The sequence below is a fragment of the Phocoena sinus genome, chromosome 16 (assembly GCF_008692025.1).
Source record: "Phocoena sinus isolate mPhoSin1 chromosome 16, mPhoSin1.pri, whole genome shotgun sequence".
In the NCBI taxonomy this organism is placed as follows: Eukaryota; Metazoa; Chordata; class Mammalia; order Artiodactyla; family Phocoenidae; genus Phocoena; species Phocoena sinus.
The window spans coordinates 80,439,823-80,464,096 of record NC_045778.1 but is presented as its reverse complement, the minus strand read 5'-3'; the positions used below and the strand labels follow the sequence as shown (position 1 = coordinate 80,464,096).

Sequence of the window (24,274 nt, the reverse complement as noted above, 5' to 3'; positions counted from 1 at the left end):
TCATGATTTTGCTCTTTGAAAGGAAGTGTTTCTCATTCCTGTGCCAACTCCATTGCGAAAGGACCTTTTCATAAGTGTCTTCTCCAAAATTGGCTTTAGAAAATCCAGTCCCTCCCTCCTGTCCATCCTCATGGGGCAGCTGTTCAGTAGGATATGACAAAGTAGTCAGATTTCCCAGACACCTGGCAGTTGAGATGGGGCAAGAGGGAGAGAATACAGCTTTAGGGTTCAAAGCTTATCTCAGTAGTAACAATTTTCAAAATCTTATGGCAATAAATCCAATATTTAAAAAGGGTTTTGCTAAAACACTTTTTTTTTTTTTTTTTTTGGTGGTACGCGGGCCTCTCACTGTTGTGGCCTCTCCCGTTGCGGAGCACAGGCTCCGGACGCGCAGGCTCAGCGGCCATGGCTCACGGACCCAGCCGCTCCGCGGCACATGGGATATTCCCGGTCCGGGGCACGAACCCGTGTCCCCTGCATCAGCAGGCGGACTCTCAACCACTGCGCCACCAGGGAAGCCCTAAAACACCTTTTAAAATATATACTTTATCAAAATACAAAATATTATTTGGAGCTGTGTACCCTCTTTTCTAAATTTTACACTGCTTATGGGATTGCAGCTCTTCAGTGTTTGCATCCTACACCGTACAGTTATCTTGTTGCTATTACTTTATAAAGAATCTTTCAAGTGGCTCTAATTAGTCTTGGGACTAGTTTTTTAAATTCACTGAGGACAACAACTCATGATAACCAAGTTTCAGCTGGAACCACTTTCCTTCTGGGGTCTATCCTGGGCCATTTGCCAGGGTTCTCCACGAGGATGTGTTTGAACTTGAGAGTTGACATCTCTGTCTTTTGACTTTGGTTCAGTTCCTCATCAGGGCCTCAAAGGCCTGGATGATGTAGGATAGTGTAGGGAGCGCTTCGTTGTGGAAGAAATAAGTCTGGAATCTTAGACCTCAGACTGGCCGTTGAGAACTTGCAGTTCATACTAACCCCATACTTTGCAGATGAAGAAACTAAGTACAGGAGCAAAGGGGCATGATCAGTGATCATGTGTGCTACATGTTTTATGCGTATCATCTCACTTTATCCCCTCAAAAAGCTTTATGAAATCGGTACTATTATTTCCTGGTTATAATTTCCTTTAAATGAGGAAATTAATTAAATGGCTTGTAGGTGAAGCGGGATTTGAGCTGAGACATCTGACTCCAAGCCCATGTTTTTCAACTGTATTAGAACTATAAGAGGACAGGGGGGCTGAATGTCCCCTTTACAAATAAAGAAACATACTTCAGTGTCAAAAGCACACATTTTCCTATCCTGATGCAGGAAAACAAGTTTGGTTTGGGGTTACTTTGGAAGTTGAAATGGGGCCAGTGCATAAAATGCTCCCTGGGATTCTTCACCCATCAGTGGGTGGCTCCCTGGGGGGTCCAGCTCCGAGGAAAACCATTCCCACTGTTCTCTGGAAAAAAAGATGGGCATTTCTGAATTTTGGATCTGGGAATTGTCAGAGAATTTCAGAAGTATTGGTCATGGGAAAACCAATCAAAAATTCTTACACTATGTGTTTTACCCTGTGTTAGCAGAGGAGATCTAAGTGTGATACAGTGCCATCTATTTTAAATTCCCAGCAAGGAGGGGCCTATGAGTCATTTCAGGAAGGGAAGCATTCCAGTTCTTTCCAGAAATTCTCATGACGCACCTTTATATTGCAAAACCAAAACAAAACAAAATGCTTCATTTCTAGTTATGAGATCCCCAAAACATCACTAAACATCCCTAAAAAGATACTGATGAACTTTGCTGATCCATGAAGGGAACCCTTATCAGGCAGACTCGTTAACTGAATAGTATGGTAGATTTGCCTGGTTGATAAACTTTATGAAGTTCACAACAAATATTATAAAAGCTTATACGTCCTCTGCATAAACACTCACCCTAAACAGTCGAATTGGCACCATTATTATGTGATTCAGTTATAATGAGAACAAAATTATCACATGAAAAGGTAGAAATACAGAAAAGCAGTGAAGGAAGAAACATTTCATTTATGGAAAAGGATATCTCATAAGAACAACAGAAGAAAGAACATTCTTAATTTAAAAAAAAACCCTACACACAAGTGCCTATTGCTCAACAGAAATGTCATGAACAAACCTTCAGGGAAAGAATAGAAAGTAATTAGCAATACACTTGAGAAAATATACCGATTTATGGATTGTGAGTCGTCTACTTGATCAATGTGGTGTCTTATAGAATCAATGACTAAATTAGTGTAGAATGCTCATAGGAGTGTAAACCAGGAAAAAAGAAGCTAGATTAAGTAAACAAGAAATAGAAAAATGACAGATGCAAAGATTAGTGAGGAGACGCATAATATAAATAGCTACATCATTATGTCTGAACATATATTTATTATTCAGGATTCATGTGGCATCTCATTATCCCAAAAGTGGTTTCATAATTACATCAATTTCAGTAATTACAGTATGCTTTTAGTGAAGCAAAGTTAAAGTACAAAACGCTATCAGTGACAAAAGATATCTAAAATTTTTAGACCAAGTATTGACATAAAACCCCTGAAATGTCATGTAGCAACAGCATTAAAAATTCTAAAGAAAGACATTCATTTTCTGAATGTGTGGAACAGATCAATAAATATAGTTAGGAGTTCAATCAATAGGCTTGAATAAATATATGAAGTAATATTTTATACGATATTCATTAAGAACTGGCATATCATCTATATTCTATATCAGAAAAAGTTACCATTTTTGTAAAACTAAGAAAGTTGCTGTTTTTGAAAGATAATCCATTGTATTTTTAATACAGTCTCAATGGTTAAATGTTCACTTTGATTATGAGTGGATGCATGTGGAACAAATAAATTGTCATGGGCAAACTCATTTACATTTTACAGTGGAATGAATGCAGGGGCCAACTTCTAAATAATTCAAAGCAAATTTTAGTATAGTCTGTATCATCTATTGTAAAAATGTTTCTTTTTACCCAATTTTATGACTCTACTTATATTTCTTTCATTGTAAACTCTAGTAATAGGGAAGTACCTTTTCTTTCAGATATTCCTAGAGATTATTTTGAATTTCCATACTCTGCAATTCTAGTCACTTAGTCAAGCGTCAAAAATAGAGGCAAATCTCTTACCTTAGAAGATGGAACTGGATGACAGCAAAACACATGCATTGTAGAAATCAACAGAAATAGAACAAGACTGGATTTTAATGAGCTGCAGAGTAGAAAAAAAAAAAAAAACGACTCAGAAAAGTCTTACTCAGGCAAGTATAAATTAAAAAGCATATACAAATTCAACATTTTTCTTTGTGGAAAAATACAATCTTTTACCTGATTATTTTGGACTTCCTGAAATCTCTGTAGATCAGTGATTTTATTGCCAAATTCCTCACCCTTACTGTCAGATCCTCTGTTGGTGATCCTTTTATAGCAGGAAAGTTCAGGAGTAAAAATAGCAACATGTCCCATCATATGTGACTGATGTGGCCATGGCCTTTTGTTCCTGTTAAGTTGGAAAAGGACAGTAACATATAGGCATTGTCATTGACCTGCCAACCATTGACTTCATTCAAAGTTTGCTGTTAAAAATGTCCTTCAAAAGTGCCGTCTTCTAAACTGTGTCTCTGTGACATAGATGGCCAGAGTTCTCAAAAGGAACCAAAAGTTTGTTTAGCTCAGAGTTGAAACACTCAAGAAGTATGATATTATTTCCTCGAATATCCAGACGTCTCTTTTCAGAGAATAACGCACAAGGAGTCCTTGCAGGAATGAAGAACATCAACCCAAAACACGTGCACACACTGAGTTTTCTATAACAGATTTCCTTCTTTTAGGACTTCTGAGGTTAAAACATGGAAACAAATGTCATCCCCCCACTTTGCCACTAATCATCCAAATAACGGAAGGACGCTATCTCTACCCCCGTTTCCATGAGCATCCCCGAAGTTCCGGGGCCAGAGTTGTAGGTGAGCCTACCTGCAGTGGCCTCTTTTTCTCTTCAGGACATGGAATTTCCCCAGGAAGCCTGTTCTGTCCTTGCACACCAATGGGCATCCACATTAATAATAGATTCAGAAGTGCTACATGTGAATGAACAGATGTTGCCAAGGCTTACGATGGAGGGGAACACCAAGCGAGGTGCTTTCTTCTTGTATAGATAGTATTTCTGAGATGGAGCCAATATTTTTGGAATACAAAGCAGTGGAGGAAAATTCTTGCCTTCTCGAGATCAGCACCTTTTGGAGGACAAAGCTGTCCTGCGTCTGGGACCTCCGCTGCTCATTTGTCAGCGCTGCATCCCTTTCTTTTGTAAATTGCCCCTCGGTATGATTCTCATGTAGTTGTCAATCAGTCAATCATATAGTGACACTTAGCCTTCCACAAGGAAAAGCAGGTGACCTGACTTTCAAGAGAATCCAGATCACAGAAATTAGTGCCAAGCTGGGAGCTGGGGCATGTGATCCAATACCTTTGATCACGGTCCTTTTGGAGACACCGGATGGAGTTTGGGAGAAGAGGCTTAAGGGCACCAAGGAACTGAACACACGCATTTGCTTTCAGTATCTCCTTAAACCCAGCAAAAATACACACGTAAGAACAAAAGGAAGGGAGAGAAGATGTGACAACAGCAGCATCTTACAGAGTGAGGAGCAACTGATGAAGCAGATCAGAGGAAGGTGCCCATCAAAATGGTGGTTTCGCAACAAACCCCTCGACGGACTCAAGTATTCATGGAACCAGTTACTTTCAGATGCGGTGGAGGTGGTACTAAAACACGGAGGATCAGCTGGAAGTTTAAAGGTCTGTTCAATCCCATATCCCCGCCCCACTTCCCATGCCCAGACAGCTTCTGCTTTGTCAGAAGCCATAGATTTATTCTAAAAAGAGGGTAAAGCAGGAGGCCTCCTGAGGGAGGGAATCGGGCATAATGGCATTAGGGAGTCTTCTCCTGAAAACAGGTTGAACAAGCATTTTGCTCAAACTTGAGACCCATGGGATCTCTTCCTTGACACAGGCCCCAGCACACTGTCGGCTCTTTCCCCTCAAGACAGGTGAAAGGAAGACCCGTCTTTGGGGTTCACCCTAACCTGTAAATGTCCGATGCAAGGCTTTTCTTTCAACCAGGATTTGATTGTGGGGAGAAGATAGAAAGCCGATTACTGGATGCCTAAAAATGTGGGGTGGATTCCGGGCATGTTGTGGAGGTGGAATGGGACTGGAGTCAGGAGCCTCCAGAGAACTCTGCCCGACAGTGGCTCACGGTCCTGGGATTGACCATCGCCTTTGGTGACTGTGCCTGTCATGTGATGTCTGTGACAGGCGTTTATGGTGCAATTGGAACCTGCAGAGACTCACCGTCAACACCTAAAGGGCAGGTGAGCGCTCAGCTTGGAATTTAATGGACTTTTCATCGAAAGTTTACCCTCTTATTCGTCACAGTGTAACCGTCTTAGAGTCACCCAAGCCCTTTTCACATGTTTCCTCATGACATCAGTGTGAAAGCCAGAGGGGGAAGGACTTCTGCTTCTCATTGGTCGACACTGAAGTTGACAGACATGTCCTGAATCACGCCTCAAAAGTTCAAGCACATCAAGTCAGATGTGTTTTGTACCGAAAAGATCAATGAAAGCCTTTTCTTTTCTAATTCCCAGAGCTTCCTGTTACAACACCAAGAAACTTCCCCCAAACACCAACTCTATCGCTACTGTGTTTGGCTCCTTGCTAAAAACAGGACTTGGAGATGTGTTAAAATGATTTTAACACATGATTTTGCAGGGACAAGCTGGAAAAGGTCATCAGCTCAGAATAATTTAGAATTCTGGTGTCCTAAAAATAATTCTACAATTGATTCCATTGTCCCTAATGATAACACACGTTAAACCTGCATCTTTCAGCATATATGGAAAGATCAACTTAATTTTACTGCTTCTTAATTCATACCACTGTTATATCCTCTGAAAGTATAAATAAAAGGTAAACTGTGGCTAAGTGCGCTTTCTGGTTTTATACTAGAGTAGGGGAAATAGAGGCTTGAGCAGAGCTTAGGTTAATTTATTGAAATAAATCATCTCTCCAGTTCCTGGTTGCTCCTGAAATGCTCTATTACAGTTTTCACGTGGGCATTCAGAACAGGCTCAGTGTTGAATAGCAAGGTTCTATGGAATAAAAGGCAAAGAAAATCCAGAAGGCGAGGGTGGGATGTAAAAAGTGCAAGGAAGTCTCCTTGTTTTAGAGCATCATGTCTCAGTGTTGGCACTGTTGACATTTGAGGCTGATGGCTCTTTGTGATTGGGAGCTGCCCTGTGTGGTGCCGCTTCCCTGGCCTCTACTCAGTAGATTTCAGTAGCTCCACCATCCAAGCTGGGACAACTGAAAATGTCTCTTGACACTATCAAATGTCCCCCGGGTAGGGGCACAAAATCACCTCCACTGAGAACCACTGTTTGTAGATAAACAAGCTCTCTGCTCTCTCTCTCTCCTGTTGGACATGGAGAGTTAGCACGGACATACAGTTCACAACCATGGCATCACTGTCCATAGGCAGCATGTTTTTGTTTCTTGACGATGCATAAAGTAGTGGCGTATCTTCTAATGGATAAAGTCTTAGGTTCAATGAAGTAATACATACTTTTATAAACCATCAAAGGCAGTATTTGAGATATAATACATATTACTTATGTATTACATGTTAATTCAAATAATTAGTAATAAAACATGCTCTTAATTTGTTTTTCACTAACATACATTCTCAGTTACAAATTTCTGCATACTGTTCTATTTTTCATACACTTTGGTTTTATTTTAACAATACTCTGAATTGTTTTTAAGAAAGCGGATGTTATATTGGACATAGTGTCACCATATCACGAATGGCATTTTGTTTAATAAATTCCATTAATCATTGATGTGAAAGGTACAGTATACTACTTATATACTTGGTGAATAGCAGCCTGAAATGGCCTTCCTAAGGAATCAACATGAGAAGAGAAAAACCTGCTATAAAGCACCTTGTTCTGCCAGAGACTGGGCAGAAAGCATTTTCGGGAATGATCTTGGTAGCAGCCAACGCTTACTTCATTTATGAATTCATCAAAGAATCAATGAAGGCCCACTCCGTGCCAGGAGCTGTGTGACTTCCTGGGGATGCAGCCATAGAGAAACCCCACAAAGGGTAAACACAGGGGGAAATGACAACTCCAAGGTCAGGGTCGGGGTGGGAACAGCACCTAAAAGAACTTGACCTTGACTATGAGGAAGAGCAGAGCAGCGTGTGCCCCACAGGGACGGGGAAGAGACCCACCGGTCATCTGAGGACACGAAGGTGGTCTGTCTGGTGACTGCAAAGACTCACTTGGGAGGGCACAGGGGGTCCCCATCACGCAGGGTGTGCACATCCTGGACTTGATTCTGAGGCCCACAAACCTCATCACATGCCTTAAGAAGAACGGTCTGGCCGCCAGAGCAGGCGGAAGGGGAGGGCCGGGGACCAGGACAGAGAGGACCCCCTGTGGGCTGTGGCATGAGTGTCCAGATGGGATGATGGGGCTGTGCGCCAGGGTGGTGGCCCTGGAGCTGGAGAAAAGGAGATGAAACTGAGACATTTGGGAGACAGAAATTGACACAGTTACTAATGGGAGATGAGGTGATTCAGTGGTCTTTTTCACCAGTACATCGTAGCCACTCAAAAAAGCAGCTCCTCCAAAGGTCAATGGTGACCAATCTGACCACATTGTCCCATCCTCCCACCCACTCCCCCATCCCACTCCTTTTTCTCCAGAGCCTCTGACGCACAAGTGTCCCACCTCTGTTCCTGCCTCATCCTCAACACCCATCACACTCAGAGGGGTCCCTCCTCCCCCACCACCCAGCTCAGAGCCCGCAGTCCATCGCTATAATGATGCTCCCCGAAAGCACCCCCTCTCTCACAACTGGCCAAACTCCAACCTTGAGTGACTCCATGTGACCCCATCTCTGAGCCTCACTCAAGTTATGACCATAAAAAGCCTTACAACAGTGTTTCCTAGTCTCGTGTAAAAATTCATGACCATACATCTCCAATGAGCTCCAACCCTGCCCAACGAGTATGATGTACCTGGTAAGGAGGTCCATCCTCTTAGTATGTAAAAGGGGGATTTCATACCTTCTCTCAGAAGCAAGGAGTTAGGGACTCTTTCGTCTTCTCACCATAAAAACCATCAACCTACTCATGTCTGTACCCATGCCCTGATTCCTGCCTTGCAACTATGGATAAAAATCCCTGCTCCTATCCGGAGCCAAATGCCCTGATTTCCCAAGGACTTGTGCCCACAGCTATCTCCTCTCACTCCCCTGCATTCTCCCTCTCTCATATTTTACCACCACCAGCTTCCAAACATGTTGGTATAGTTTGTATCAGACAAAGCATCTGGATGCTTTAAAATAGAGCCTACATGAGCTTCCCCACCAATTCCGAGCTGGTGTCTCCACGAAGACCCTTCCTGTTAAGGTGACCAAAGATCTTGGCAAACATGAGGCCACCTCTCTGTTCCTGTGTCGCTTGATCCTTCAGCTGCTTAGGACCCAGATTGCCAACCTCCTTCCTTCTTGAAACACATTCTCCTCCAGCCGTCCATGATACTGCACCCTCATGATTTTCCTCCCTCTCTGACTCCTACTTGGCCACCTCTTGCTGGCTTATCCTCCTCTCGTTCACCTCCCAATTTTCCAAGTGCTCAGACTCCATCCTGGACCTCCTTCTCGTCTCTCTGTACAATCTCCCTATAGAATCTCATAGAGTCTTGAGGCCTGTCCCCGATTCCCCAAATTTTATCTCCTTCTCTGATACCCCCTGGAGTGCCATATGCATTTAGCCAACATACCTGACACAAACTTGTTGTCCTAAAGTCATTTCCAGTTGTCTCCATCTCTATAAATAATGACATGATCCCCCCATTGCTCGAGCCAAAGATTCTTTGATTCTTTTCTTCCTTAGCCTTCCACCAGCAAGTCCTACCAACTCTTTCCCCAAGATAAAGTCTACATTCATCCACCTCTTCCATCCTCCCGCCATCATTGTTTCTGGAACGTCTGCAAGAGCTTATAAGCTGGTCTTTGATACACAATAGCCAGAGTGATCCGTAACCACCTTTCACGATGTAAATTGAACAGTCATTCCGATGTCTCCTCACTGCCCTGAGAATAAAGTCCAGGCTCTCGTCCCTGGACTACAAAGCCCTACTCAGATGGTGCTGACCTCTTAAAGGGGGTTGGAGATGAAGAGGTGTCCACTCTTTCCTGTCACAACTACTTGCAGGTACTATTTGCACTTAGTGCCCAAAGCCCAGAGGCAGTCCCACCCACTGAGGAGTTGACTTGTTCACAGTGCCAACTACGCCCCCCATGGAGAAACAATGCATATAACCGGGACTCAGCCCACCTCCCAGCCTCATTTACCCTCTTCTCCCAAGCACACTGGCCTTCTCACGCTCTTAGAACCTGGAGTGCAGTTCTCTACCTGGGATGTAATTCCCTCTGACTTTGTATACCTGGCTCCTCTTGCATTTGATCATCACTTCCTCAACAAGGCCTTCCCTGAACCCTCATTAACCCACCAGGGAACCCTGTACCACATCACCATGACCATCTGATACTTTTGTTTCTTTTGTTTCTTTTTGGTACCCTGTCTTAATTAACACACAAAGAACAGTAAGGATTCAATCATTACTTGTTTTTTTTGTTTTATGTATGTATGTATGTATGTTTGGCTGCATTGGGTCTTTGTTGCTGCATGCAGGCTTTCTCTAGTTGTGTTGAGCGGGGGCTACTCTTCATTGCAGTGTGCAGGCTTCTCATTGTGGTGGCTTCTGTTGTTGCGGAGCATGAGCTCTAGGCACGCTGGCTTCAGTAGTTGCAGCACACAGGCTCGGTAGTTGTGGCTTGTGGGCTCTAGAGCGCAGGCTCAGTAGTTGTGGTGCATGGGCTTAGTTGCTCCACAGATCTTCTCAGACCAGGGATCAAACCCATGTCCCCTGCATTGGCAGGCAGATTCTTAACCACTGTGCCACCAGGGAAGCCCAATCATTACTTGTTGAATGAACAAACAAACATAGGAAGTAAGAAATCAAGAGAATGAGTGCCTTCTAAGTAACAGATGGATTATGGCAAAGTTTTGTTGTATGAGAAGAATAAACTGTTCAGTTTCACTCTAGAGGAAGATTGTGTTTATACAACAAGTATTTTTTGAGCTCCTGCAGTCACACCCTATTCTATCAATCACAGGGTGGGCTGCAAGGGGAATACAAACTATGAAGTGCCCAGGGGTTGTCTCCTTCCTGCCTTTCCTGCCTGAGGTGCTGCTAGCCACCCACCCCCACGGCCCCTTCCAGCCATGATGGGGGAGGGGCGAGGCATGTCCAGTGCTGAGGGGGCTGCCGATCAGCTTGGGTGAGACGGGTATGAGATGGGTGTGCAACAATGCAGGACAGTCACAGCACCCAGGTTACATACTTTCTCCAGCAAAGGGGGGCGCTGGGAGAGCACCATAGATACCACAGGTGCCTGGGCTCCTGCCTCTGGGAATTGGCAATGGGTGTCTGAGGGTCTTGAGACATCATCTAGGTGACCCATGAGGATGCCCCTGGCATGGTTGACCAGATGTTGCAGGGCAGGGCATCATGCCAAGTGAAGCCAGGAGGGGTTGACTGACTAAGAGAGACACTGGGTTTGAAGGAGAGGAGTTACACCATGCTCTGAAAGAGCAGAGGTGAGCAGGAAGCAGGGAAGGAGGGAAAGGAGACGAGGTCAGAGGAAGAAACTGGAGCTGCCTTGGCCCCTTGGGTATGGAGACACTGGAGAAACCAAGCAGAGAGCAAATCTGGAGGCTGAGAAGGAGAAGTCAGGTTAACAGATGACTGTGTCTTCTTTTTGAGCATCTCTCTCTTCCCCACCTTCTCCCTTAGGAGACTAGACTGAGGCGGGCTGGGGAATCAAGGACAGTGTGTCCCAGGCATTGAGCTCAGCATTTTACGGGCACCGTCTCCTTTCATCCTCACCACGGCCTCGAAAGGCAGGGGCTGTTCTGGCTCCCATTAACAGGTGTAGACCCAGAGACACCATGTGGGCTCTGGTTTAGACATCCTGAGTCAGTCTCCTGAGGCTCCAGCCAGGGCGTGACCCCACACAGCCATGACCAGGGAGAGTCTGCAGAGAGATGTCCATCAGCGCCTGGGGCTCAGCCCTGACTCTCCTTCCCGCTCCCCTCCTTCACCCTTCAGAGGCTGTTTCCCAGATGATCTGAGTACCGTAAGAGGAAAGCAGATGTGAGGAAAAGGAACAGCCCTTGCCCGGCCACTGATACTCCAGCAGCCCCCGTCGTGGGACTGGGGCAGAGGAACACATCCCTGACAGAACTCTGCCTGGGATCCCCAGCTTAAAGGCTCAGAGTGGAAACATACCCTCTCAGAGCCTTAGGGCTGCTGAGGGTAGAACCCAGCTACTAGATTTGCTGAGTGAAGGCTCTTCTCTGCAGGCAGCCCTCCGGGACTCGGCAATTCCCGTAAACCCTGTCTCTCAGGATGACCCTGCTGAATACAATCTTGCTTTTAACCTCTTTCCTCATCCTTTCCCCCAAGGCTTAGACACATCCATAGATTCTGCCATCTAGTTTTTACGAGCACCGTAGTTATTTTCCAATGATGTACCCATTTAAACTTTACAGTATTTTGTTAGGGCTGTATTCATGGACAAGTAAATACAAGGCACTTGAAACTTTATCTACTGGAAGCTTCCGTCTCTGCCTACAAGACGATCCTGATCTCCCAACTAATTTCATGTGATTATCTCTGAAAGAGATAGCTTTCTGAACTTTAGGTGTCTAAACAGGGTGAAGATAAATCTCTATCTAACTGACAATCTTGTTATTTTGTGGATTTTTTTTTACTGTTTTGAAAATTATTGTATTAATATTTAGAATTCTGAAGCTAGCAATGAATATGAAGTACGTATAAGTTCCCGCAAAAAGGAACATTAAGTTGATTACAAGTATGACACGCACACTACATGCATTTGAGTTTGGCGTGGATGGTTTATGGCCGTGTGCCGCAGCTGTTGCACTGCCACATCACATATTAGGCTGGTTATTTACATACAGTTACCCGTGGACATTTCAAAGGCATCCAAGTAATATTTTAGCCATACAATTTGCAACAGACACTATAATTCACTCTTGAACAAATGAAAGATTTCGGAGCCCAGTGGAAGCATCTCATTTGCTTTAAATATGTGTGTCATTTCTCCTGACCTTGACTGATGTTTAGCTGAGAAAGATTTGTAATGCAGGTCAGATGCTGGCCAGAAGGAAAAATTAAAAACCTGAGAAGTGTGGGTGTGGGGGAGGAAGGAAGAGAGAACAGAAAGTTTCAGGCAAGGAGCTGCTTCATCGGGAAAATTAATCCAGCTGGGCAGCAAAGCCAGAGGGCAGGCTCACTCCACCCAGGACAGAAGTGCCCCAGCCCCGTGTGTATGACAAGAAGATTAGGATGGTTGGAACTGGGGGCGCTACTTGTCTTCATTCCCTGCGCTTTCCTTCTGCTGGCTGAGGACTTGTCACTGTGATCGACAGATTCTACACAGCCTCTCTCTTCCCTGAAAGAAGGTGGGAATGATCTGAAGGTGGCATTTCAGGCTGCAAGATGAGCAAGGCGATACATGGCCACGTTGCCTTTGGGGCTCCAGCGTGAAAAGCACTAACAATAGCGTGTGTTCAATCTCGCTTTTGGACACTACATTCATTTTTTTCAAATGTACTTTGAAGCATTTGACCCTTAAAACAACTTTGTAAATTTAGGAATGTTTATTTTTATGTTACAAACAGGGTGGCCGAGACACAGAGGTAAATGGAAAAGAATCACTGCCTCTATCTTTGCTTTTTGGTGATTTCTTTCTCTGCAAGATCTATACCAGGATTCTTGGGGCAGGGGAGGGCGAGAAGGGTGTCTGGAAATACACTACACTTGCCACTTAAAGGTCTCTCGGTTGCCAATAAGGGTCTCCTTCTCTTGAAACAGCTGCCTTCACGTCCACCGGGAGTGTTGGGGTAAGGACTCCATCCCTGGCATTTCCCCTCCTGCTTCTGTCCCAGAGCATCCTGGGAAGCACCTTGTGGCAGCTGGTAGGGATTCCTGTTTATGGACTAGTACTTCCTGGAGCGGGGGTATCCTCTAAACATCCAAGACTGGTCTGACTCTCACCTAGCCTGCCCTGACCACCCCATCTGCCCTGGCCTGCTCACCCCACAGCCTCGCTAAGGGGCCCGTCCTTCCCATGCCCTGACGACTCCATGCTGGAATGATGGCTCTTCACCCTCAGTTGTTCTGTACATCTTCCATTAGGAGAAGCAGGAACTTCTGGATCCCTCCCTCTCCACCTGATGGCTGATGGAGACCTAGGGGGTTATCTTTGCCTTCATTCTGGCTCAGAAAACAGTCAGCAGCATGGTAACTCTATTCTTAATTTTCTGAGGAGCCTCCATATGATTTTCCATAGTAGCTGCACCAATTTACATTCCCACCAATAGTGCACAAGGGTTCCATCTTCTCCACGTGCTCGCCGACACTCGTTATTTGTGGTCTTTTTGATGACAGCCGTTCTGACAGGTGTGAGGTGAGATCTCACTGTGGTTTTGATTTGCACTTATCTGATGATTAGTGATGTTGAGCATCTTTTCACGTGACTGTTGGCCATCTCTGTGTCTTCTTTGGGAAAATGTCTGTTGAGGACTTCTGTCCATTTTTTAACCTTACCTCTTGCCTCCTTTTTTTTTCCTTAGGGAACACGAAAGGACTTCCTTTTACCTCCATCTTCTGAATGGCAAGGAATTCCCAGAACTCTACTGTGGTTCTTCTTAAGACAGCTGTCTCGCTCCCATGCCCCAGGGGAAGGACAAAAGAAAACCATGAGTGATAAGTTATACAGGTTACAGTTTCGTTTTCCCTTATTTAACATCCTCCAAATATATACCAGTCGTACGAGGTTGGAAGACCAAGGAATACGCCCTCGGAGTGGGGACCTCGCACTATTTCATGTGCGCGTGAAGAAACGATGACCGCAGGAAAATGTACCGAAACGGGTTAAACTGGCAAAGTTCTTTACAACTGGCTTCCATTGCTGGGACATCTAGCTTAGGTGGGGAAAAAATATTAGGAAGTGTTAGGGCTCTTTGCTGTTGGCAGCAATGAATTCTGGAACTTCCGCTTGATCGAGTCGGCCTCAGAGATTTAATGATTGTAAGAAAACTCCTCGCGGTCAGAGACGATTTGGTTTAGGATTCCTGACTGTGGCCTGGGAAGTCTTCTGCCCGTGTTCTGTCCCAGAGCCCCATCCACCTCTTTCTGGAGCCCTGTTTCTCCTTATTGCCCAGCAGGACCCAGAGGGGACTTGTTGCAGATCAATCTCTGAGCTTCCATTAACTCTTAAACTTCCCTGGGAAAGAAACATGCACGCCACGCCCTTCCTCTGAAAGGACTCTTCAGGCCTCGTGCTGGACTCTGCTTTGCCAGGTCACTTTATCTCCCAGTAGCTGTCGCAGCAGCTCCTGGAGCACGCCATGGGTGGGAGGGGGCAACTTCCCCTACTGGAGGTCACTGCCCTCCACAATAGCCTTGCCAATCACTCCTTTCCTTCAATGGAGAGAGCTCTGCTGACCCACCTCAGAGTCTGCTGGCTCAAGAAACTGTCAATAAAAACCACTGTGGAGGGCTTCCCTGGTGGTGCAGTGGTTGAGAGTCCGCCTGCCGATGCAGGGGACCCGGGTTCGTGCCCCAGTCCGGGAGGATCCCACATGCCGCGGAGCGGCTGGGCCCGTGAGCCATGGCCGCTGAGCCTGCGCGCCCGGAGCCTGTGCTCCGCAACGGGAGAGGCCACAGCGGTGAGAGGCCCGCGTACCGCAAAAAAAAAACAAAAAAACTGTGGAGACATTGCCAGTGAGAGGGGCGAGGTTCAAGCCTGGAGAAGGGAACGCATTAGGGGCCCTCTGCTCTGCAGATCTCTTTGGGCGCTGCAGCCATGAGGCAACAGAGGAGCCTCCTTAGTCCCACCACGTCCCCTCTGTGCCGTGCCCATCATCGCAGGACTCCCCTCATGTTTTAGGAAGCTTTCCTGGCTTCTCGGCACTGCTTCCACCTCTTCTGACTGTATGTGCTGCCCGGGAGATTTATCGGCTCTAAAGTTCTATTAGTAGCTGCATAATTTTTCCTTCTTTTAAATACAGATTCCTGAGTGAATCCCCAAGAATGAGCAGGGCGGAGCAGGGAGGACTATACTCTTGGGATTTCCAACTATGAGATTGAGGCCCCTCCTCCAGGAAGGGGCCCAGAGACGCAGACTTTCCCGAGTAGGTCCCGCTCCATTCCCAGGCTGCCCTGCTCCAGCAGTAGGACCAGCCCTCACTGGTCAGCGAGAGCTGGCAGAACCTTCGAGCAGTCAACTTCAACCCCAGATGTGAATAGCATGAATAATCTGGTTTTGAAAGACTTGTGAGGACTTTGCAATGCTACTCCTTTGGGAATTATTTTACTTATTTTCCATGAATGCCCTTAAGGCTCGCCCCATTCAGCCTAAAGCATCAACACGCATCTACATGGCAGATCCTTCGTTTCCTTTACATCCATATATGTGCTCCCGGAGAAGGGCGGAGGGGATGCAGGCAGAAAATAGGACAACCTTACAAGGTTCGGAATGTGATGTCGGACGCCCAGGCTGCACCACTCTTCTTGGCAGCAGTTAGAGAACCTGAGGGGCTGTGTCTGTCTGCCAACGTGGATTATGATTGCACAGGCTGTTCAGAGAGATTCTAAAGGAAGTTGCTGCTCGAGAAAGATGTCAGCATTACGAAAAAAACCCACCTGTCAAAGATGAAACCTCATTTCACTTTGAATAAAGAGCTCCTTTGGATTCTCAGCTGAGCGTATGATAAACATGTAATTTCTCAGTGCAACCGCAAGAACGGATTTCCAGTCACGCTGTGAAAAAGCAAAGCTGCAGGAATGTGAAGATCATATTATTTAACTTTTAACTTGAATGGCAAACGCCCCCTTTTTCTGAATACCCTCTGCGTGTCAGGTCTGTACCAGGCAGGATGCAAGCACCATCCCGTCACCACACCCCCGTGTGACAGTCAATGTCACCGTGGTACAGAAAAGCACCTGAGGCCCAGTACACTTAGAGTTCTGCGATCGTAAGAGACAGATGTGGGCCCTGGCTAATTCGAACCTGGAGAGACTGGGGGAGGCTCATAGAATTAAAGGAGGATTTGAACATCTGTGCCTGGGACAGGGCCTGGGCCGACCCAGCATCTCAGTAGCAGGAACTACCAGACCAGCTGAAGTGGGATAACACTTACCAATGCTGCCCTGAAGGACAGTTCCCAGGAGGGAAAGTCAGATTAACCTGGATGGGTCATGAGACCTCACGGAGTGGGTTCAGAGAAAGCAAGAACTATCGCACCAGAATCATCCAGAAAAGGGGTGGGGCCTTCCCAGGAGGCCAAGCAGAGTGCTGCTACCACAGGAAGCTCAGGGACACTGGGCTGCCAAAGGCACAGACGGACTCAGGGAGAGCGAACTCCTGCCTGAGAAGCAGCGGAGTATAGGGCCGTGAGAACACTCTGGACCACAGTCCTCCCACGTCCTAGCTCTGTGGCCTTCGACATGTAGCTTAACCTCTCTGTGCCTCAATGTCCTCATCTGTAAATGCAGCCAATATAAACCCCAACAACTACCTCGTAAGCTTGTGGGGAGATGCTGTAATACAAGCAGGATGCTTAGAACAGGGCCTGGCGCTGCCTGACGGGGTGGCTGCTGTTTTCATGTTTTAGCCCAAGATCCAGGAACTGCTACACCATTTGTGGAGCCCAGTGCAAAATGAAAAGGTGGGCGTCCTTTGTTCAAAAATAGGGGGACTTTCTAGACAGCAACAGCAGATGGTCACACCAGCCCAGGCCCTAGGGAGCGCGGGGTCCCGAGGGACTGCATGGACCGCCGCCCCACACACGTGAAACCAGCCCTGCCTGGATCACACGGTGGGCAGCGGTGGAATTTCAACGTCAGGCTGTCTCCTACAAAACCCGAGCATCTTCTGCTCCCCCGCATCACCTCCCTATACAGTTTACCTGTTTCTAAAGAACCACCTCGGGGAAATAGCTGGGCTCTCGTGGGGGCTCAGGAATTCGGGAACACGAGAGGTAGAGTATGGTGCTGACGACAGGCCTCTGCTCTCTGGAAGGAGGCGAGCAGTCCGACCCTGAAAGCTGCGGACAGACCGCGAGGCGGGCTTAGTGACCACCTTGAAATCTCCTAGGCTTGCGGTTCTGCGGGGCAGAGTCAGGTATGAAGTGAAGGAAAGAATGTCGGGTGGACAGGAGAAAGGCTGGAAGGAGTTCAGCCCCGCACCATCTCAAGGTGACACGCTTTATTAAGAAGAGACTGGCAACAGAAAAGGGCCGCCGAGACTGTAAACGTCAGTTGGCGCCCAGAGTTGATGCCTATCATCGTCTGCAAAAAGGTCCCTCTTAGAGAAAGCAGCGGTGTCACAGCCGCGCACTCCCAGCCCGCGTGATGAGCCTTGTCTGGGTCTGAGCCCCTGGCCCGGCTTCCACTCATCCAAGGCTATCAGATGCTCTTGGGGAGGGAGCGTTCCAGTCTCGCCCCCTTTGCACCAAGTCTGAGGCTTCTGCCTTGCAGGCATCGTTTTCTGGATGCTCGATGGCCAGGCCACAATTTGTAGCGTTAGTGATTTGGGACTACCTGTTGGAAGGCTGGGAAGAACAAATGCATTTCTTTCTTCTCCTAAGCCCCTAAGTTCACCATTTTTTAAGACAAAAATGCAAGTGGCCCCTTCTGAGCCTCAGGGCTGGCGGTCACTGGTTAAGGTCCCTAGTGACCACAGCGTCCCTTTTTCTTGCTGTCTTCCGTGCTCCCCACCTAACTTTTCAGGGCTTGTCTTTCTTTCAACCACAAACAAAGATTCAGTGCCCTGCTCAGCAGCTCTCCTGTCCCCGTTGGTGGATCCTGTGCCCCGGCCCTGGGATGGGCTTTTCCACAGCCAGCACCCAGGGCTCCAGGAGCAGAGGGCAGAGCACGGGGAGCTGACATCCCCTGACAGTCCTTAACCAGGAGCTGTTCCTACCCAGGGGGAAAGCCTGGTTGTCGTGTCCCCATTCAGGACTTATGCTGAGGCATCACTTAAGAGGCTCAACCTGGAGCAGGGCCACATGACGCTTTTCATGGGCCTCTTCCTCCAAAAAGAAATATAAAAATTCCTTTGAAAGAAATAATTAAAATTATATTTTATGACGGCATTAGTAGAAAGACAAATAAAATCCAGGCTGGCTCGTAGTCTTCTGATTCTAAAAGAAATTGAAACATTTTGGGAGGCCCTGAAAATAGCGCGGGTCCCTGCTGTGCCTTGTGGAGAAGCCAGGTGGGCTGGAGGGACTCTGTGGGCGGGTTGCCAGAGCTCACATCCTTCCTTCTTCCCTGCCGCTGCTCCCCCAAGCCCGTCCTGGACTCTCCCTGGGGCTGGTCCAGCCCACCCCCTCCGCCACTGGCCTCCATGCCCCGCTGCACATTTCCCACCTTGCTAGTCCACGTGGGGGGAGGGGGTCTCTCTCCCCAAGTCTCAGAACCGCAGCTTCCCCAATAATACCTGGCCCGTTTGGGACCCATGATAAAAGGCACACAACAAACGCCAGCCAAGTATTGTTGAATTCATCCATTCATTCCTGAACAATCCTTCATGATAAATTGAAGTCGGCAGACACTTTTATTTTTTTAACCCGAAAACCATTATGTGGGAAAAAACAGAAACTTAATTCCAAGTTTGAGAGAATAAGGAAGACTATTCCTTTGCATTTTCTCACTGCTGCCAACAATTTTAGCCTTGGATGGAGCTGACTTTCAAAAAGAGGAAAAAGTCTTTCAGAACCAGGGCTGAGAATTCAGTGGGGGATGAAACCAAGCACTATTAGGATAAAAAATGAGTCACGGCTGGAAAGCCACGAGAATGATCTTCTGGAGCTTCACATAATGTGGCTCTGAAGAGCAGACCAAACAATTGCTTGAGCAATCACAGAAACACTGGAAAACGTAAGTCGACTCAAAAAGTGATGATTTTGAAAGGGAGTGGTACTCTCCCGTATGCGTCGGTTCAGGATTATATTAAAAAGCACATTCTCATCCCGTGGTGATCATAGCTCAGTACATCTCTGAAATGCGACATGTGTTGGTGATCCGATAGCTCTTTAAAAATGTCATGTACTTTTCAGAGTTAAATAACCAACAGAATTGCAACTTATCTAAGCACGTTGGTAATCACCAATAATGACGTGGGGCCTCTCTAACTCCTTATTTCTGTGATAAAGTGGAAATTGGATCACACACACACTTCATAATGCTTCATTATCACAGCATTGATAATGCTGGAAGGCAGGGAATTCTTCTGGTGATGTGGTATCAGGCCATTTTTGATCCAGCAGAGACTAAATATTCCAATTTGTCAACGACCAAGAGTTTTCCGTCTTTCCTCTGTGGTAGGTCTCTGATATCCTCAAGTCTGATTTTCACGTCGGAGTGCTAGTTTGTGGTTTCAGATAACTGCTGTATTATTTTCTTCTTTTAGTAACACTTCACCGCTCAGAGTCAGGACCACATTTTCAGAGCATCTTCATAGCTTAGGTGTGTTTGGCTTCCTTAAGTGGTGCTACCCTGGTGGCTCTGCCCACAAGGGGTTCCCCTCTCCAGACAGCCTGGCCACCTGGGGACACCTAGGCTCCTGCCTCATGGCCACACCTAACTTCCTCTCATGAACACGAGGACGGCTTAAGACAGGAAGCGGCTTTCCAAAATACTCCAAAAAGAAAGAAGATACCTTCCATACATTTTATCTGGCTTTCTCCTACTGACGTGGATTCTCTTACAGCCATTTCATCTGACACAGGTGAACCAGGAGAAGATATTAAGGACGGTTTGTCCTGTCGGTGGGACCCATCGCCTGATACAGAAACTCTCTGCCTAGCTGCCTCTGGGAGCTTCTTTCTCTTCTGCCCAAGGAAGAGGTGCTTTATTCCAGCCCGAGGAAACTTGAGCGTTAGAGTTCTTTTGCTCATTTGATGGGACAGTGTTTCTCACTCCTGGATTCTGGCGTTTCTTTCCTCTCCCTGGGGAACGTTCTGCATTGCCAACCCATGCTTTTAGGTTTTTGCGTCATGTTGCAGAGTTGGAAAGAGGTGGGGCGGGTCCGCAGAGTGGGTGTGGAGAGGCATCTAAGGAGAGAGATGCCAGGTTCCCTGGAGCACGTGAGACAGGCAGATAGAAGAGGAGGGAAAGTCCCCAGGCACTGTGTAAGCCACTCACATGAGTGAAAATACAAGTAAGGACTTTGGGTTGGTTTGAAATTACTTTCTGTTGGCTGAGCTGATACTCGATCTTCTGAGATAGGGCTCTGAGGGTTATGGCTTCAATAGTGACCCATTTCCAACCCAGTCATCCTTCCCTCCTTCAGTCTTAATTAACTCCAAGCTCTGTCTGAAGCCAAGTTCCGCTGAATCTCTGTACCCGTCTAGGCCTCATCTTCTTTGACACATCCCACTGCTAATGGCTGTCATCTTCCATCCAGATGATGAGAGTGGCCTTCTAATTGTTGCTTCTGCTGCCACGCTGTAGGCCAGTGGGTACCATGGATCAAATACAACAGATCTTACTCAGCATCCACAGGCTGCTCCTGGTCAGTGGGTGGCTCTCCTCCACGTGGTGATCAAGGACCAAAGCTCCTTCCATGTCAGGACTCCAACATCAGCTAGGGCCTGTCGCTGCTCTGAAGTCTTGGTCTTGAGACGGCACCCATCATGCATTCACTAAAACTCAGTCAGATGGCGGCAAGGGAGGCTGGAAAGGAGACCAGGAGAGGAGGTGGGTGTGGATGAAGAATAGCCTTCCCTGACACGGAGTAAACAGTGAAGTTCCCAAGTCTAGGAGAAGGGCCCACAGGGCAACCTCAGCGTGGCCACTACCCACCTGAGAGGCCCACTCACTCCACTTGGAGGATTTAGTTCATCAGTCATGGGGGAGGGTTTGATGAGGCAATACCTAGGCTCTAAGAAACCACGGTCAGTGCTCAGTGTGCTTCAGAACCATCCAGAAGTATACGGGCAGCTCTTCTTTAAAGCAGGCCTTTTGACTCTCCTGTCAAGAACTTCCTCTCTCTGGTTGTCTCTTTTTTAAAAATCTGTGATTGAAATTGTTAACGAGGAGCATTCATTATAAAGTTCTTCTCAGCTGCTAAAGACTTCAGTGCTCACTTGATACTGCTTCCCCTTATTTTTATACCCACATAACCATTTCCGGTTAGAATTTTAAATATGGGTAATTGAAAGTGTATCTTTTAGCTGGGTAATAAGTGGAGAGCCTGTCCATCTGTTGGCAAAGAGGTAGGCATGGTTTACCTCTCCCTTGAACCTGCCTTCTGTAATTTGGGTTGCAGACAGCACCATCTGTTTCCAAAGTCCACTTATCTGTAGTCGAGCGAGAGGGTAATAACTTTCCTGGGCTGGATTCAATCCACCCCTCACTTCTGACCAGCCACCACCCTTCTGTCCCATCTGTGAGAAAGATTGACGATGGACAGCTGGGATCCCAGGCCAGCTCAGCCAGGACAGCCTGCTTTCCTCCAACAAAGGGGATGCATCCTGTTCCCCACAAAACCCTTCAGTCCAGGAGGAGAGAAGCTGGGAAAGCGCCCTGAACTGGTGAATACGAACACATTTCTGTTTCCCGGGAAACGACTCCCTTTGTGTCCTGGGATCCGCACAGAAGCGTTCTATATATGTTCCTCTCAATGATATCCTCATCTTGATGCTGTGCAGCGTGTTGGGAGAACCCTGACATTTAATAAAACTTGGACAGCAATCCACTAAATCCGATTAACCCTTTTTAGCATTCACCGTCACTTCCTGACACCCACAGCAATGCTGAAAGCTTTAAGCATGAATACAACTCATCTCAAGTGATAATACAACATCTCGGTTACAGGAGAGACTCCCTCACTTTCCAACTTGTAAAGGGGGGAGGTGGCGGGAATAGGGTTTAAGCCATCTGGTATATTCTTAGCAAACCAGAAAGAACTTTGTAAGATAAGACAGCTGGTTTGGTTACTAGTCATGCCAAAGGAAGGTTTGGGGAGAATTAAACTCAGATTCATTTAGCTGAGTCATCTGTGAACAACGGTTAAATATGGGAAGCTCATTAAGAAGAGAATTTCTTCATTGAAATTTGTACGATAGTCAATTCATTCTCACCCACAACATGATTAAAGTCTGGAGTCACAATTGCCACTTTATTAGCATTCTATTCTACATGCTCATTTCCAAAAAAATCTGTAATAAAAAAGTGCTATTGGGGCTTCCCTGGTGGCGCAGTGGTTGGGAGTCCGCCTGCCGATGCAGGGGGCGCGGGTTCGTGCCCCGGTCTGGGAGGATCCCGCATGCCGCGGAGCGGCTGGGCCCGTGAGCCATGGCCGCTGAGCCTGCGCGTCCGGAGCCTGTCCTCCGCAACGGGAGAGGCCACAACAGTGAGAGGCCCGCGTAACGCATAAAAAAAAAAAAAAAAAAAAAAAGTGCTATTAGTGTGTACAGAAATTTTCAATGGCTGTTTCCCCAAATTGCTGACTATCTATGTCTCTACCCAACTTAGAGATATTATCCTAGAAAAGTAACCTGTGCAAATACCACTTTAGTGCCAGAATTAGATCGCTGTTATTTGTACCTGTCTTCAACCCTAATAGGAGAGGCCCCAAACTTTTGGAGGGAAGAATAAAAAGAGTTCACATGGGGCTTCCCTGGTGGCGCAGTGGTTGGGAGTCCGCCTGCCGATGCAGGGGACGCGGGTTCGTGCCCAGGTCCGGGAAGATCCCACATGCCGCGCAGAGCGGCTGGGCCCGTGAGCCATGGCCGCTGAGCCTGCGCGTCGGGAGCCTGTGCTCCGCAACGGGAGAGGCCACAGCGGTGAGAGGCCCGCGTACCGCAAAAAAAAAAAAAGAGCTCACAAGGAACTGAGAAAAACTGGCAAAAGGACATAAACGATGGTGACCAAGGCAGGTTCACTGATGGCCCTGGGGCTCCCTGCTGTGAAAGGAGGACAAAAACCAGACAAGACTGCTCTCCAAGGGGGTTGACAACATGGGTAAGAAATTCTGGTTCTACTTAAGCCAGTATTTCTATTGTAATACTCTGAGAGCAATAAAACAATACTCATCTATAAAAGCCCTACTATGTGCCAAGCACTGTGCCAGGTTCCAGAGACTCAAAGAAGTCTACGTCCTGCTTTCCGTCCTTTTCAAAAGATTTATAATAGAGCTGGAGAGAGGTATACACAAAGAAAGTGGGCGGTTCAAAGCCGCATGAAGATGCCAGCAGGAAGGCACAGGAATGGGAAATTCTTGATGTTATTTCTCCCCCTCATGTCCCTGCAGGCAGCACTAGTCGATCATGACACTCGTTTTGTCTGAACTGAGTTGTAGTTGCTGTATTTTCTTTTTCGTAGCATCTATCATTTATTTAAAAATACATGTCTCCTTGGAAGGAACACTGATAACCAATCAATGTCATGCTTACATTGCATCTTTGCTATTCTTCCCTGGGAGGGCTGGAAGGTTGAGCGTCCTTCGAACTACGTCACTTACTTAACATCGGAGAAATCAACACTCCCTGCTCACCGCCTCCTCAGCAGAGTCGTCAGTGGCCGCCGCTTTACCCCTCTTTGCCTTCAAACCAGGGTCTTGCTCAGGTAAAACTCCTGCCCTTTCTTTACCCAAATTCTGGGCCCCGAGCTTCACAGTCAGCCTCGTCATGCTGGTAGAAGAAAGTTTAACAGATTTCCTAAATTTTGCTGGTACTGCCCGAAGCATGTTCAACACGTGTTGTTTGCACTGGTCATAACACAGCGGTCTAGGATTTTTGCCTCTGTGGTCCTCCACCCAGGCAGCCACTGATCAGTTGCAGTTGTCACGTACAAGGACACCCACGTGCCATCCCTGGCCTGTACAGTCTGTGCTGGGAGGAGAAGGAGATGCCTTCGTGGGATCATATGCACTGATATTTCAAAGGCCAGTCTGTCTACCTCTTCAGAGCTGAACCAGAAGTGACAGGGAAAGGTTCAAGCTCTTGGGAGCAAAGTACCTGAGTGCGGAAGAGTCACCACGACTCCTCTGG

At 47.0% G+C, this 24,274-nt stretch overlaps 1 protein-coding gene across 1 annotated transcript; it reads right to left on the bottom strand.

The window, feature by feature from the left end:
- NPS (neuropeptide S) lies at nt 1-23,913 on the bottom strand. Its single transcript, XM_032607607.1, is given in 4 exon segments — nt 1-153; nt 156-182; nt 3,172-3,282; nt 23,779-23,913. Coding segments are annotated over 4 exon segments (426 nt in total).
- Between the last annotated feature and the right edge of the window lie 361 nt (nt 23,914-24,274).